We start from the raw sequence: 14908 nt of genomic DNA on the forward strand, positions 1-14908 counted from the left end.
CACTCCCATCATCTGGAGTTCAAATTCTCCACAGTTCTTAACATCATGAGGCTTGGTCAACAAGTGACTCTGGAACCTACAAATGTACCTGCCTGTGGCTCTAGTACTTGTTGCCTAAAAGAAAAGCAAACTAACAGATAAAACCTCACTGATTACGTCAGGCCATCTCAGTGTGGATTCTTATGAAACATGTTGTCACTCTGCTCTTCTTACTTCGGTGGGAGAAAGGGGTGTGGGAAGAGTGACAATAAGTGAGAATAACCTCACTTTAATGAAGACACAGGAAAGGGACAGCGAAACACTGACAAAATTTTAAGTAAGCGGAAACCATACAAACTTGCAGACAAACCTAAGCATTTTTGTATAAAGATTACATATTTAACATTTAGCTGCTTGTTATTGCCTTATTATAAGTTAACTTATTATAAGTTATAACTTATAAGTTGCCTTATTATAAGTTAACTTATTATAAGTTATTGCCTTATTATAAGTTAACTATTACAGAGAATATTCTTCTAAATAATTAACTTGACTGAATTTTAAGAACAATAAAAAGTATTATCCATTCAGATTACTTAGATAATAAGTTTATATTTTCAGCATTAGTTAATTTCAATATCTCATTGACCTTTCCTTGATATTCACTTAGGGGATGTGGAAAAGATCTTTTAAAGGTAGTGACACACAAAGAGAACATTTAGACAAACTGACAATTCCTAGGACTCTAAGAACCCAGAGTCCAATAAGGGCCCTCAGTGGGATGAAAAAGATCATAATTGTTGTTACGGAAATTTCCTAGAAGGACTCCCAAAGTCCCATTTCAAAATTGTTCTAGAAACATCTGCTTCATAATGCTCAGGATATAATGAACTAGCTAGTAGTTATCATCAAGAAGACAAGAAATCCAAGTATTACATTGTGAATAAAAATAGCTAAATTAAACAAACCAAAATATTCTCTTTGAAGAAGAGAACTGGATGCTATATTTGGAAAAACCTTCCCAAAGATCCTAACCTTAGAAACACACAATGCTTAGCAATTCACCAACATAATTTCTTTTAGTAGGAGACAACCAGAAGATGGCAGGAATTGAAGGTTGTGAAGAATAAGTTTCACTGATGTACTTATATTCATGTTGCATTGGAAGTAAAGACAGACACTTGACTTCTTTTATTAGCATCTTTACTGCCTCACTCCACCTTATTGCTCAGTAAATATATTTTCCTTAAAACTACTAATTCTAAAGGGAAAAAGGGAAGATAACTGTATACATCTTTTTTTCTAAATATAAATTGTTCTGTGTACCATGCCAGGTACTTTTTGCTTATATTATTGCATTTAATATAACCACAAGTCGACAGGGAGAAAAGGTAATATTCCTTTCACTGACGAAAAATACTAAGAAAACATAAACCATTTGTCCTGGTTCACACAATTCCTTCAAAAAAGAAGAAAAATGGAATAGACAAATGTACCACCTGTGATATTTTTCTTGTGAACTACAGAGGATGAAAAGGAAGTAGAAATCAACCAGACTGTGTCTACTAGATGAAGAAAATTTCTTGTGACAGAGAGTGAGCCTGGCATCCAATATTTGCAAATGGAGGATTTGTAAATGGAATCACTTCCTAGCAAATATTTATTGAGTAGGTGTTATGTGCCAAGTGCTATCATTAATACTGGGGCTAGAGCAATAAACAAACATGACCAAAATTCCTACTCTAGTGAGATAACATTCTAGTTAGGGTGATAAACAACAAAAACATGCAAAAGTAAAATAATTCATATGTTACTGAACTACAACCACTAAAAAACAAAGCATTAACAGGGATGAAATATGATAAGGAGAGATTGGCATTTTTCAGGCAGTGACCACAAAGTACCTCCCTTAGAAGTAGCATGTCAGTAAAGGACATATACCATGTATATATATGGACAAAGAATCTAGGATAAAAGAATCACAAGCGCAAAGGTCCTGAGATTTGTTCCTAGAGTATCTGAACAACAGTAAGTCAGCCAGTGGATTGAACAAGAAGGAATGAAGAAAGTGTTAATAGTAAACAAGGTCAGAGATAGTCAGGAGACAGATCACTAAAAGTAGTTCAATGTCCTTACATCTTTAAGCTTTCAGTCTGAGTGGTACTGCAAGTTAATGAGGATTTTTAAACAAAGGTTCATGGATCACAACAACGCAAGTTAAATTTACTTAAATACCTGCACATTATCCAGTTTATATGACCAGGTTTATTTTATTTGAAGTTTTGAGAGAGAAAGACTTTGTAAAAAAATGCATTGGTTTAGAATAATTTATAGTTGATTGGTGTGGCATCCTGAACATCAAATAGCCAATTCATATGAAAACCTGCTAGACTGACAGAAGAGCTAACCACCAGTCAGGTGGTAAATGGGAGACAGACTGGCCACACAATGAAAGATAATCATTTTTGTCTTATGTGTGTTACTATGTATAAAGATCAATACTAAAAGGTGACTTAGCAATAATGAAAACCCTTAAAAATTCTCAGTCTTTAGCCCAATTGTCCCACTTAAAAATATATTAAGATAAATAAAATAATATTAAGATAAAAAGATAAAGGAATGTTTACTGAAGTTCAAAGATACTACACATCAAAGACATGATCACAGTGTAGCTTATGTTAGGGTTTGGACAATTGTCCAAAAAGAGATTATTCTATTTGAAAGAGTAACCCAAAGTCATTCAAGTGCCATAGGAAAATGTTTAATGGAAAATAAATTCTCACAAACAGGAAATAATTCTCACAAAATGTTGCTTAGAATACAATTGTAAGATAGAATGCACAACTTAATTCATTTTTTGAAAAATAACAAACACTGAGTGAAAATATATATTTTGACAAGATACAGATTAATATATTAATAGAAATTACTGCTGAATGGAGAATAAAGGGGAAATAACGTTAAAGAATCCAAAAGTCTACATCAGCATCTTGAAATCTGTCCACTATGGCACATTAAAGGTGGCTGTAATTTTTCGGATACTTTTCCAACTAACAGGTGGGTTTTGTGTTCCTTCAAATTAAATTTAGGCCATCTTTTGATGCATTTGACTAGTAGAAAAGAGCAAATGTGATGCTCTGTCAGTTTCCAGACACAGGCCTGAAGAAACTCAGAACATTGTCTCTGAAACTTCTGAGTCACCATGGAAGTGAAATCAGTTCTCTGAATCCTCCAAGCTAAAAGTGCTGCTTACAGACATGCAGTCATGGCCCTCATGGAGCCGTCTTCCACCCACTCCCAGGCATGGCCGTGCAGCCATCTTAGGCCCACCAGACCAGCCTCTTCATCACCTAACACTATCTAAGCTGTTTCAATGGGCAACCATAGACCATGAAATCCCTGCTGATTTCTGCCCTTATCACTGATTTGCAAATTCATGAGATATGGTTATTGTTTTAAGTACTGGATTTTGGAGTATTTTTCTTTGCACAACAACAGATACTTAGTATGATGCCATTAAATATATCACAAACTCTTTCGAAAAGGAATGCAATTTTAAAAAAAAAAGAATTGTGCATGTAATTCTATGAAACATTCTCCTTACCTGCAGTAAGGAAGAATCATTTGTATTACCAGGACCAAACGCAGTCCAGCCCCTGACATTTTGTGCTCAGAAAATATTTGCTGACTAGTAAATACATGCTTGTTCATGATTTTAAGCTCTGATGACTATAATTAAAAATAGAATCCTTAAACTAAGTGGGAAATCACAGAATTCAATCCTAAAATGAACCTGAAAACAGGGGAAATAGGAGAACTCAGGGAAGAAAAAAACTATATGTTGCTGTTATAATTCTGTTGTGATCTTTTCTTATTCCAAGAATGGTATGCAAAGGTCAGTTCCTCAATAAATATTTATTGAATGTATTCTACTCACTGTAAGGCATTTCTTTTGTGGGGAAGGGAATGCTAAAGGTAGAAAGATATGCCAGACAGAAATAGCAACATGAGTAAAGGTTGAGATATTAGACTATCATCCAGGGACTGCAAGTGATTCAGCAGAACAGTGCTTGGGATGGGGATGAGTTGGCTAAAAAAGATAATAAGGGACAAAATGAGGGAGGTAAGCAGAGGTAGCCATGAATTGCCTTCCATGCAGCTTTAGGAATTTAGATAAAGGAGTTTGGGTACAATTCCAGGAACAATGGGAGATCCAGGCAGTTTTCACATAGGTGATTTGCTCAGAATTGTATTTTAGAAAATTCCCTCCCTTGCAGACTGGAGCACTAAGCTGAGAATTCTAACCCAGAGCTAGAGATGAATCAGATGTTGGTGGTCTGATCCAGCTGAGTAGCAGAGAAAGGTGAGACCAAATGTGAGTAATGTATAGAATCGAAAGGTCTTGGTGACTGCTTGGATGTGGGTAATGAGCAAGAGGCTGAAGTCCAGGACACCCCCCAGGGTTTTGACTCACAAATAAAAGTAAGAAAAGTGGATGTGCGTGAAGGTTAAGAGGGAGAACATGGTGGAAGGTTGACAGCACAACTCTAAAGTAAGAGTTCTTGCTGCATCTGGAAAGTTGTGATTTGTCCCCACTGAGTTTCTAGTAACTACACTTAAGCAATATGGATTTAGAAATTGGTGGCCAGCGCAGTGAGCGGAGTCCTGGAAATAAATCAATTCTGCAACCTAGGACCGCTGAGTCATATTAATCACAGCATCATAATGGCCATAGAGGCAATTTGTAAAGAAACCATTCCCTCCACTTCTGAATCTAGAGTGAGCTATAAATAACTCAAGTGGTGGTAGCAGAAAGAGTCAGAAACAGTGAGATATACACTGGTGAAAGAAAATCAGTTTAATCTTTGTGTTCATGAGACAGTATGATTACAGTTTAAAATACTTAATTCAAAGCAGCTAAACTTTTCGTATGGGAAACAGACAATTAATTCGTGCTATGAGACACTGGTCTTATCCTACTCCCTTGCCAGCACAATACCTCCAACCTCTAACTGTGGATGACTCAGTAGAGAAATGCATATATTGTCTGCATTTGAATTAGATAAGAAATACTGAATTAAAGAAAGCAGAAGTCAGGAAAAATGGAGAGAAGACTTTGAGCAGCACAGAACAATGAGAGTACAGTTCTAATCTTAACTAGTTAACGCTAGAAAACTTAAATCTCTACGATTATTCTTAGGTATAAATTAGGCTCTCACATTCTAGATTTACTTGAGTCTGGATCATCTACAGGCCAGGATGCTCAAGAGTTCCTGTATCTTCATGAGTGGAAAGAAAAGGAAAAGAAAAAAATGTTTATCGACAACTTCTTATAAGCCAGGAACTCAGCTGAATTGCTTATATGTATTCACTTAATTTCAAGTTTTCTACAAGCCCCTGAGAAAATTCATGGGTAGAACAAGGACTTGTCAGTGGCTACAGAATAAGCAGCCAAAAGAATTTAAACCCAGTATTACTGAATTCAGCACCACTTTTCACAAATCACATTGCTTTTCCAAGGAGAATCGTCACCATTTGTTTTCCAAATTAGTACTGACAGCAAATGAGGAATTAGAAACTCTTTTGTTGGACCAATGGCCTCACAGTGTAGGGGTTTACATATAACCAGGGTAAATCAAATTTCCAGACAGAAAGCTTTGTCAAGGGAGGGGTTTTTTTCTTCTAGAGATCTACAAAACCATTCCTTATTTTCACATTTCCAGAATGAATTAAATATGAATCTTGGCAAGAGCAGGGGTATTAGAATAGATATTTCAAAGACCAAGCCAACTTTATATTATTAGTAATTGAATTCTCAGTGATTAGTATCTTATGAAAACATTACCGCTGATACAATAACAAACACAACAATGCTACAAAGCAATCATATATATCTGAGCTACTTTATGTCTGATAATCATATTTGAAAAAAATCCCAACTTGATGTTCTTTCTCAATAATAGTGTTATAAAGATAAAATTGTCTGATTCAATGACTGCTGTTTGAATTGGGGAAGTCATTTTCAGATGGATTAACAATTTGTAAACTCTTATTCACTTTCCAAAAAGCAAAAGCCTCACTCAGGCTGCCCTACACTTAACAAAAGATTATTCCTTCCAGAAACTAAATTTATATTGCTTACCTCTAAGCTTCTGCATCTCAAGTTATCAGTAAAAATTACCTACTTTAAACTAATGAAGATTGCGCTAAATAAGAAAAAAATACTGTCTCCAGGCAACAAAAATGACATCAGGACTTTTTGTCTCTTACCAGATGGATACTATCATAGAATCACTGGCTGAACACTGCAGATGTGACACTGTATAACTGTTTCCTAAACTGCCTCAAATTTCTTTTTCATGAATGAAAAAAAGAGATGAATTTTTTATCATTTACATTGAGAAAAAACAAAAAAGCTTCAGAGAGTAGTGATTCATCATATTACTAAAGAATCTACATTCTACCATTTGAAGGTAGAGTATGGGTGTCCTGGACAATCTCATTTATGCGGCAGTGGCAATGCCAGAGAGGCCAACTCAGTCCCTATAGTTCTACTGTTAATTTCAGGAGTCCAGTTCAATCCATCATCTTTAAAAACAGAAGTTTGTATTTTAATGAAACCCTATCGCATAGCCAAAATTTAATAGCCTCAAATTTTTTTAGGTAAAACTCAGAAGCAAAGAATAACAGTTATCAGTGACATTTAGAAAAGCAGCATTTGGTATACACAGAAATATTTTATTCCAAGACCTGCAGATTGAGGAATGTTTGTAAGTAGTTAATTGGCACCCAGAACACAAAGAACAGATTTTTAAATAAACATAGAGTCATCAGGTAAAGTTACCAAGAAGATACTTTCCTCACTGTCTTGTCTTGTCAGCCATGTAAATAAGTCTCTTATGTCTTAGCCCTAGGAAGGTACTTTTTGCATGGGACACTGGTTAACTATGTTTGGAAGAAAATCAAACATTTAACACATAGCTGCAAAATGCTTCTCTTTTTTTAGGGTAGAAATAATAACAGTAATAAAACTCTCAATGTTCAGTTCCAGGGATAAAGAAAATTCTCTATATTACACTAAACTTAAAACTCCATATCAACAGATTAAAATCTCTTGCAATCAGTAGATAAACAAAGATACATTAAAATGAAATGTCTAAAAATGCAAAGATAGTAAAGGAAAAAGGCAATCCAAAAAAAGTGTCTTAAGCTTTATCAGATCACAAATCCTTAGCTAAGCAGTTCATGTTTGATCTACTTAAAAATAAGACAGTGCTGAATTTGAGGAAGAAATAGTCCCATAGCGATCTCTGCTTAGGGTAATTGCTATTAAACTGTAACCAATTATAGTTTACATTTTTGATTCTTGAAAATAAAGTGCATGTCTATCTTTAAAAATCTTTATTAATACCTCACGATGACTGATTTTGAAAGTGAATGAACTATGGTGGAAGACAATGGGGTGATAGTGGGTGTGTGCTGTAACTAACACATGAAAAGGTATGAGCCTATACCTCTGAGTCATATACAGTATTGTAAACCAATGTTATCTCAATTTAAAAAATCCTGGGCTAATGAAACTTCTCCAAATATAGCTATGTATAGGGACTGAATTTGGTCGGTCATTAAATTTTTGTGGTAAAAACTCTTGTCCCAGTTGTTCATCCTTAGAAGTAAATACAACCAAACTGTATAAAAGTAAAGATTATTGTGTCAAGTATCCTCAACACATTTTAATAATATGGTATTACAGTGCCTGTCCCTTTAGGATCAATGATTTTGATTTAAGAACTGACATGATTGAAGTTTGCCGGAGCCTTTGGGTCCACTTTAATAAATCCAGAATTATCAGATTGCGCTTCAAAGGAGGGGTTTAGGCTATATATAGAAGATAGTAATTTCGGAACTGGCAATTGCAATTAAAACCACAGCAGTTCAATCAAACGGGGAGAGAAATACTGTGATGATTCCAAGATATAAGAATTCAGCAAAGGGCTCAAGGCAGATAAAGTAAGATCAATAACTTCAATCATCAGCAATGTCTCAATCCCTTAGGTGACTACCATTTTCTCATTAAAATACATCTTCAGGGTTTTTAAAATTCTATGAAAAATTTTAGTTTTCCATTAAAGTGATGGCAACATAAAAACAAACAACTAAATCACCCAATGCTATTCAAGTTCCTGGTCATTACCTTTTTCGGTTACTTAATCATGACCTGCGCATAAGGATACTTGAAATCTTTTTCAGTGCTTAAGTTCTGTATCTGAAGAGAACCACACAGATATGATCTGCCAGCAGATTGTAAGAATCATGGATTATTTTTATCTAAAAATTTCACCAAGTTGGGGCCTCCCTGGTGCTGCAGGTGGTTGAGCGCTGCACTGTGAAACTGTCCGCAGCCTCTGCAGCGTGGGTTTGATCCCGGCCGGCTGGTGAGGGTCCCACATGGCACGGCAGACCTCTCCTGTTGTGCCCGCTGCTCCCCTCAGCAGTGTATTTCATCAGTCTGCCTGTTCTGTTCCTCGCTCTGTCTCTGGTGAATCCTCTCACCCTCCCACGCCTCTGACCTGTACCCTGGTTCTTGTATAAATAAATCTTAAAAAAAAAAAACCTTAAAAAAATAAAATTGTTAGTTTAAAAAAAAATTTCAAGTTGTCTGGTATTGAAGTCACTGTGGAACTTGAGTATTCTAACACTACAGTCATTGTCTTTAATTTACTAACCAGTAACAACTGAGAGAATATAGTGTTTTCAGCCAGGATTAAATAACAGTAAGAAGTGATAACGGTATGGAGTGAAAAAGAAACTTCATACACACTTGGTGGAAAGTAGACCTGTCCAAACCCTATGGAAAACAGTATGGTGGTTTCTCAAAATATTGAAAATAGATCTACAATATGATCCAATAATCCCTCTCCACTTTTGGGTATCTATCAAAAGAATGAAAAAAAATATCAGTAATTTGAGGGACTGCATGCACTCTTATGTTCACTGAAGCACCATTTGCAATAGCCAAGTAATGAAAATAGCCTAAGTGTGCAGGACAAAGAAGTGGATTAGGAAGATATGGTATATAAATATAATGTAATACTACCAAGCTTTTAAAAAAATGAATTATTGTCATTTGTGACAACATATATGGAACTGGAGGGGATAATGTTAAGCAAAATAAGTCAGAAGGAAAAAGACAAATACCAGATGATTTCATTCATATGGAATACAGAGAAACAAAACAAAGGGACAGAGAATGAACTCTGGAAATCTGACTGCAGGGCATCCCTGGTGGCGCAAGGAGTTAAGATGCAACCTATGAAGCTATCCGCAGCCACTGCAGTACAAGTTCAATCCCTGGCCAGAGAGCTACCCACATGGCACAGCAGACCTCTCCTGACTCACTCACTGCTCCCCTCAGCAGTGTATTTTAGTCAATCTGCCTATTCTGTTCCCCACTCTATCTCTGGTGAATCCTCTCAACCCCACCCCAACCCAGCACCTCTGGCCTGTACCCCAGTTCTTGTATGCATAAATAAATAAATCTTTTTTTAAAAAAAGAAATCTGACTGCAGAACTGAGGCTACAGAAGGAAAGGGTTGGGGTGAGGCGCAAAATTGGGAAGGGGGCCCAGTGGATTATGGTGGAAGATGACTGGTGCTTTCATGGAGGATGTGGTATAGTAACATACATCTGAAGAGGTGTGAACCTATACCCCTAAATCATACACAATATCATAAACCAAAATTGCCTCCATAAAAAATATTACAATTAAAAAAAATACCAATGAATTATTTTTTTAAGATTTTTTTATTTATACAAGTGCTGGGTACAGTCAGAAGCATGGGAGGGTGAGGCATTTCACCAGAGGCAGAGCGGAGAGCAGAGCAGAGCAGGCAGACTGATGAAGTACACTGCTGAGGGGAGCAGCGGGCAGAAGGAGAGGTCTGCGCGCCATGTGGGACCCTCGCCCAGCACCTGGGATCGAACTGGCGTTGCAGAGGCTGCGGGCAGCTTCACAGCTCAGTGCTCAACCGCTGCGCAACTGGGGAGGCCCCCCCAAAAAAATACAATTAAAAAAAAACTGACAAAGGGCGGAGAAGGAGTAAATCAAAGAGGAGAGTGAAAAAGAGATGGGAGAAAGCAAGGGCAGAAGGGAGGGAGAAAGGAATAAAACCACTAAAGGGAATAAGTTCTATTCTATTTTGGGTTTTAGTAGTTAGTCTCTGAAGTTGAAGGAATTTTTTTGTAGTAGGACATGTACTCGCAAATGAAACAATTCTTTTATTGTCATCTTAAGTAAGGAACATAAAGGTGCAAAGGACACCATGACTGCACTGACTGTTCTTTCTAAAATTGTGCTTCTTGTTTGATTTCTGAAAAATCTTTTAGTACAAAAAATGATCTATAACAGCACAGTTCTTCCTGTTTATTTTTTTGTACATGAATTACCATATCTTAGTATGGTAGAAAAATTATCTATTTTCTTAATTTTTTCTTTTTTAAATTTTGGTTTCATACCTCTTTTCTCTATATTTTAAAAAGAAAACGAAAATTCCAGTCAATAATCCATGTTTTCCATCATTCTATGGATAAATTATCATGAAGAAAAAAAACATGTAGATGAACAGTAACTTTTACCCACATTTGTGAATCTGAATTCATAATCTTCAATTAAATACAACTATCCTAAAGGTAGCAAGACCAATTTCTTTCATGAGAGTGTTAACTGTTTACATTATTACAATCCAAAACATGGGTTTAGTGTCTCAGTGGTGTTAAACAATGAATTTTCTTCATGAAAATGCTTCTACAGGGTTTGATTTGTTCTTGGATTTTCCAGACTAGTTCGCAATTTAGAATCTTAGATATTATTTAAATCAGATTCCAAAAAGTGTTACTATTAATGGATCAAAAGAGGATGTGAGTCACTAGAAATCTGTTGTTGATAATACAAATCTCACTTGTGTAACAAAAACAACATGGTAATATAAATGAATTGACTACAGAGTGCCTTCTTATAACCCAAGTCACAGTAACTAATCAATGTTTATTCATACACTTTAGTTACTTAACATATCCTTTACTAATTCCAAATTATACACCACAATTTCTAGACAGCTCATTTGTACACATATATTAATGTAATCAGAGAGAAAATTCATAAATTATACATTATAAGGAAGGCTCATGAAAATGTGCAATTGTATTCTAACAAGTCAGTTTGTATGTCAATAACAAAGGAGACCTGTAGAAAATTTGAAATTTGAAATAAAAAAAAATATTCCTTTGGTCAAACCTTAACCTTCCCTCAAATGTTAGCAGCTTACTAGCATACCTCTTGGGAAGTGCATCCTTATCCATTTGACATTACAATTTGCTATCAAACATTAGGAAATTCATGAATGTGCACGAAATATTTATTCTTTTTTTGCCCTGAGAGTTAATAATAATCCATAGGCATTTCATTTTCCCCTAGTGATTACTGGTAACTTGATATCACCTTAAGATAAATTTGATATCACCTTAAGAAGGTTGGACAGTTGCAACCTTAAGAAAGGTTGGACAGTTGCAAATGCTAAATTTCAGTATCACTTTGTAATTACAGCAACGTACAATTTTGAAAATAATGAACTGAAGTGATGAATAAAGATTCTAACTAGATTTTTTGTTAATAGCTAACATCTGCATCACCTAGGTTGAATTTATTTAAGAAAATATGAGGCTATCTACACACTAGTTAGGCTATCTCCCTACACATATGTATGCATGTGTATACTTTAATTGGGTAAAATATCAAATGCTGTAAAATTGAATGGGGAGGATGCAAAGAATCAGTTATTATTAGTAGAAATCCACTATGTTTTCCACAGTAATAAGCACCCATTCAAAGTTGATTAAAGTGACAGCACACTGACATGATGTGGCTATTAATTCCTTTTGAACAACACATTAAAGAAAAATTGCAAATTCACATGAAGCTCAGCACCCACCAGGGACCTCATATACTTGTTTCTCAGGCTTCAGTGAGCTTGTCTGTAAGCCTGGATGCACTAACTACATGCGTCTGCACAAGCTATTATGTAGAAAGATATCAATAAGAAAAAGAACCATAATTTTATTTATTGCCATGTTGGTTTCCTTCAATAAGCTTTGGCATTGTCACCTTTACGAAGGGAAAAACAAAACTTCCCTGCAAGTATTTATGTAAGGTCATTTGTGTGAGAAAAATAAACTCTATTTTAACCAGGAACAGAAAGCCATCTTATAGGTGGCAAGGTCTTTTCTTCTTCCTGCCCAAGACAAGAGCTGTTAAAACTGTCCTGGTGAAAATGGGATGCATCATTTCTATAAAGATTCATTTGTGTTTATGAATTTCCACACATAGGATTGCTCTTTCTCCAAATTCAGTCTTATCTTTCTTATTCTTTAAATTTAGATAAGAGGGCCTCCCCCGTGGCGCAGCGGTTGAGCGCTGGGTTGCGAAGCTGCCCGCAGCCTCTGCGGCGCCGGTTCGATCCCTGGCTGCTCCCCGGCCACAGGAGGAGGGTCCCACATGGCGCGCAGACCTCTCCTGCCGCCCACTGCTCCCCTCAGCAGTGTACTTCGGTCCTTCTGCCTGCTCTGCTCTCGCCCTCCCGTGCTTCTGACTGTACCCAGTGCATGTATAAACAAACAAACAAAACAAATAAATAAATAAATAAATAAAACATGCCTCTATTAAAAAAAAAAAAAAAAAACATTTAAAAAAAAAAAAATTTAGATAAGAAATTTCTCCCTTAACAAATCAAACTAGAGAGTAGATGATCTCCTTTTGATTTTTGTGTTATTTAAGGAATGTGTATTTTGCACTGATCATTCACTTTATATTTCATATTACAAAATATATAGAAAACACATTTTTCAAAGAATAATACCCAAGGAGATAATACAAAAGTATAGTTTATTGTAAAGAATTCTGAGCTATCAAACACTAGCTTCAGTCTTAGTTACTCATTTGATCTTCTACACTCTAGTCATTTAAAACCTCAGAACTAATTTTTGCAAGTATCTTTATTAATGTTTTTAATCAAAATTTGATTCTGTCCCAGTTACTCAGAAGGGAATTTTGAAAACAATAATATAAAAGGGTGGCAAATTAAATCACTGATCTAAGCAGAATTGAATTAAAATATGCACATATTTAACTCCACATGTATTATTAAGCTCATGGCTACTTTCAGCAGGTCAAATGGAAAACCCAACAATATCTTCATATTCAGTAGGAGATTAGATTTCAGATAATCTACTCACTCTCTTACATATACAATCATCCCTCAAAATAAAGAGCAGAATGTTTTTTTATTTGTGCTAAAGTTTATATTCTATACAATTGATATTATAATTTGTTTCCTGTTGATCACTTAGTGGGAAGAAAATAGAGAATAAGCAAAATAAATAAGTAAATAAATTACATATATAATAGTAAATATTTTGGAGAAAAATTAAATTCTCTGTATTGAATGCTAAGAAGAAGAAATGTGAGGGAGGTTGAGAACCACAGAAAATCCTACGAAAGAAACAGCCCTTTAAGAAAAAAACACCAGGAGCAGTGTTCAGGGTGCTTAGGAAAGCAGAGAGCACAGAGATGAGTGATAAGGACAATTTAAATCAGGACAGATAATAACACAGCTGCTATAGCTCAAAGCGTGTAGTGAAGATGGGATGACTCCAACATAACACTTCAAAAGAAAATCTGAGATATAGTGACTTACTGGGTAGAGGAAACAAACAGGAAGAGAAACAATAGGTCTTCGTGTTTTATATCTAAGACCAAGAAAATGGTGACATCAACATCATTTGCAAAGACAGTTTTAACAATAAGACAATCAACAGATTGGTTGTTTCCACTAACACCTAAGACAACTAAATGCTGAGTTTGTACTCAGTGTTCAGAGTTCAAAATTCCTCCAGTTCTTACAGTGATTATGAGCATTTCTGCTATATTTAAGTACATGCTTGGAAAGTGCTCACCTGTTTGCCACCAATGGTCCAGGACAGGTACTCTGAAAACCTTTTTGGACCATTCGAGTGTCTCTATATCACATCGCTCTCCGGCCACAAATAATGTCTTGAACCTGAATATAAAAGAGTAAATTCAAATCATTCATTGAAAATGAAGCTGAATGATTTTATCTACATGCTTGAAAACATTGTAGAATCTAACAACATTAATTACATCAAAGGAAAAACAGCCACATCACTACCTTATCATACTGTACAATCATGAGACCATTATTAGTTTTAATGCAAATGTAACCAAATGCATACTGCAGCATTGGTGTAAGATGTTTCAAAAGTAGAATTCACAGCTTCAGCTCAATTTTGAGAAGGGCAGTGAGTTAATCTTTGTAATATATCTGTCATATTAATCGAATGATCAAAAATGAAAAATCTTCCTGTCCTTGACATTAATTCTGCTAATTTTAGCTCCAAGTTTGATCCTGTATTCTACTTAAGACTATATCAAATTACATTCACAAGTATCAGCTAAGCAGCAAACATGACCATAAATATAATATAGTTGCCCCTTCTTGTGGTAAAGAATATTCTAATTTCAAATACATTTCTCCTATTCTAAATCTTATATAAGAAAAAGTAGCTTGTTAAAAAGTAAAATGCTATCATGGCATTCTAAGTTAAAAAGGTTCTTATAAAAAGGAATACAAGGCTATGAAGAGGTGAGGAATCTTTGTCAGGGAGCATTAGACACCCAATAGAGAAGATGAAATAGAAAATTAGGTTGTCATCGGTGATAGTTCATTAAGAGAATGACTGTTTATTCCATTCTCATGCCCCCATGACCTTTATGACAAAGGGGGAAAAAATATGTGTATGGAGACTTAATCATTATTATTCAATAAAAAAAATCAAACAATTAAATACCTGCCCAATC

The 14908-nt window shown here is 35.4% G+C and overlaps 1 protein-coding gene across 1 annotated transcript in view; it reads right to left on the minus strand.

The window, feature by feature from the left end:
* ACSS3 (acyl-CoA synthetase short chain family member 3) overlaps positions 1 to 14908 on the minus strand; it is a 135151-nt gene that overhangs the window by 27455 nt on the left and 92788 nt on the right. The window contains exon 9 of the mRNA XM_037513928.2: positions 13987 to 14090. Within this exon, the coding sequence (XP_037369825.1) occupies positions 13987 to 14090 (104 nt within the window). The remainder of the gene's footprint in view (positions 1 to 13986; positions 14091 to 14908) is intronic.

Source organism: Talpa occidentalis, unplaced genomic scaffold (assembly GCF_014898055.3).
Source record: "Talpa occidentalis isolate TD23 unplaced genomic scaffold, MPIMG_talOcc4v2.1 talOcc4.16, whole genome shotgun sequence".
In the NCBI taxonomy this organism is placed as follows: Eukaryota; Metazoa; Chordata; class Mammalia; order Eulipotyphla; family Talpidae; genus Talpa; species Talpa occidentalis.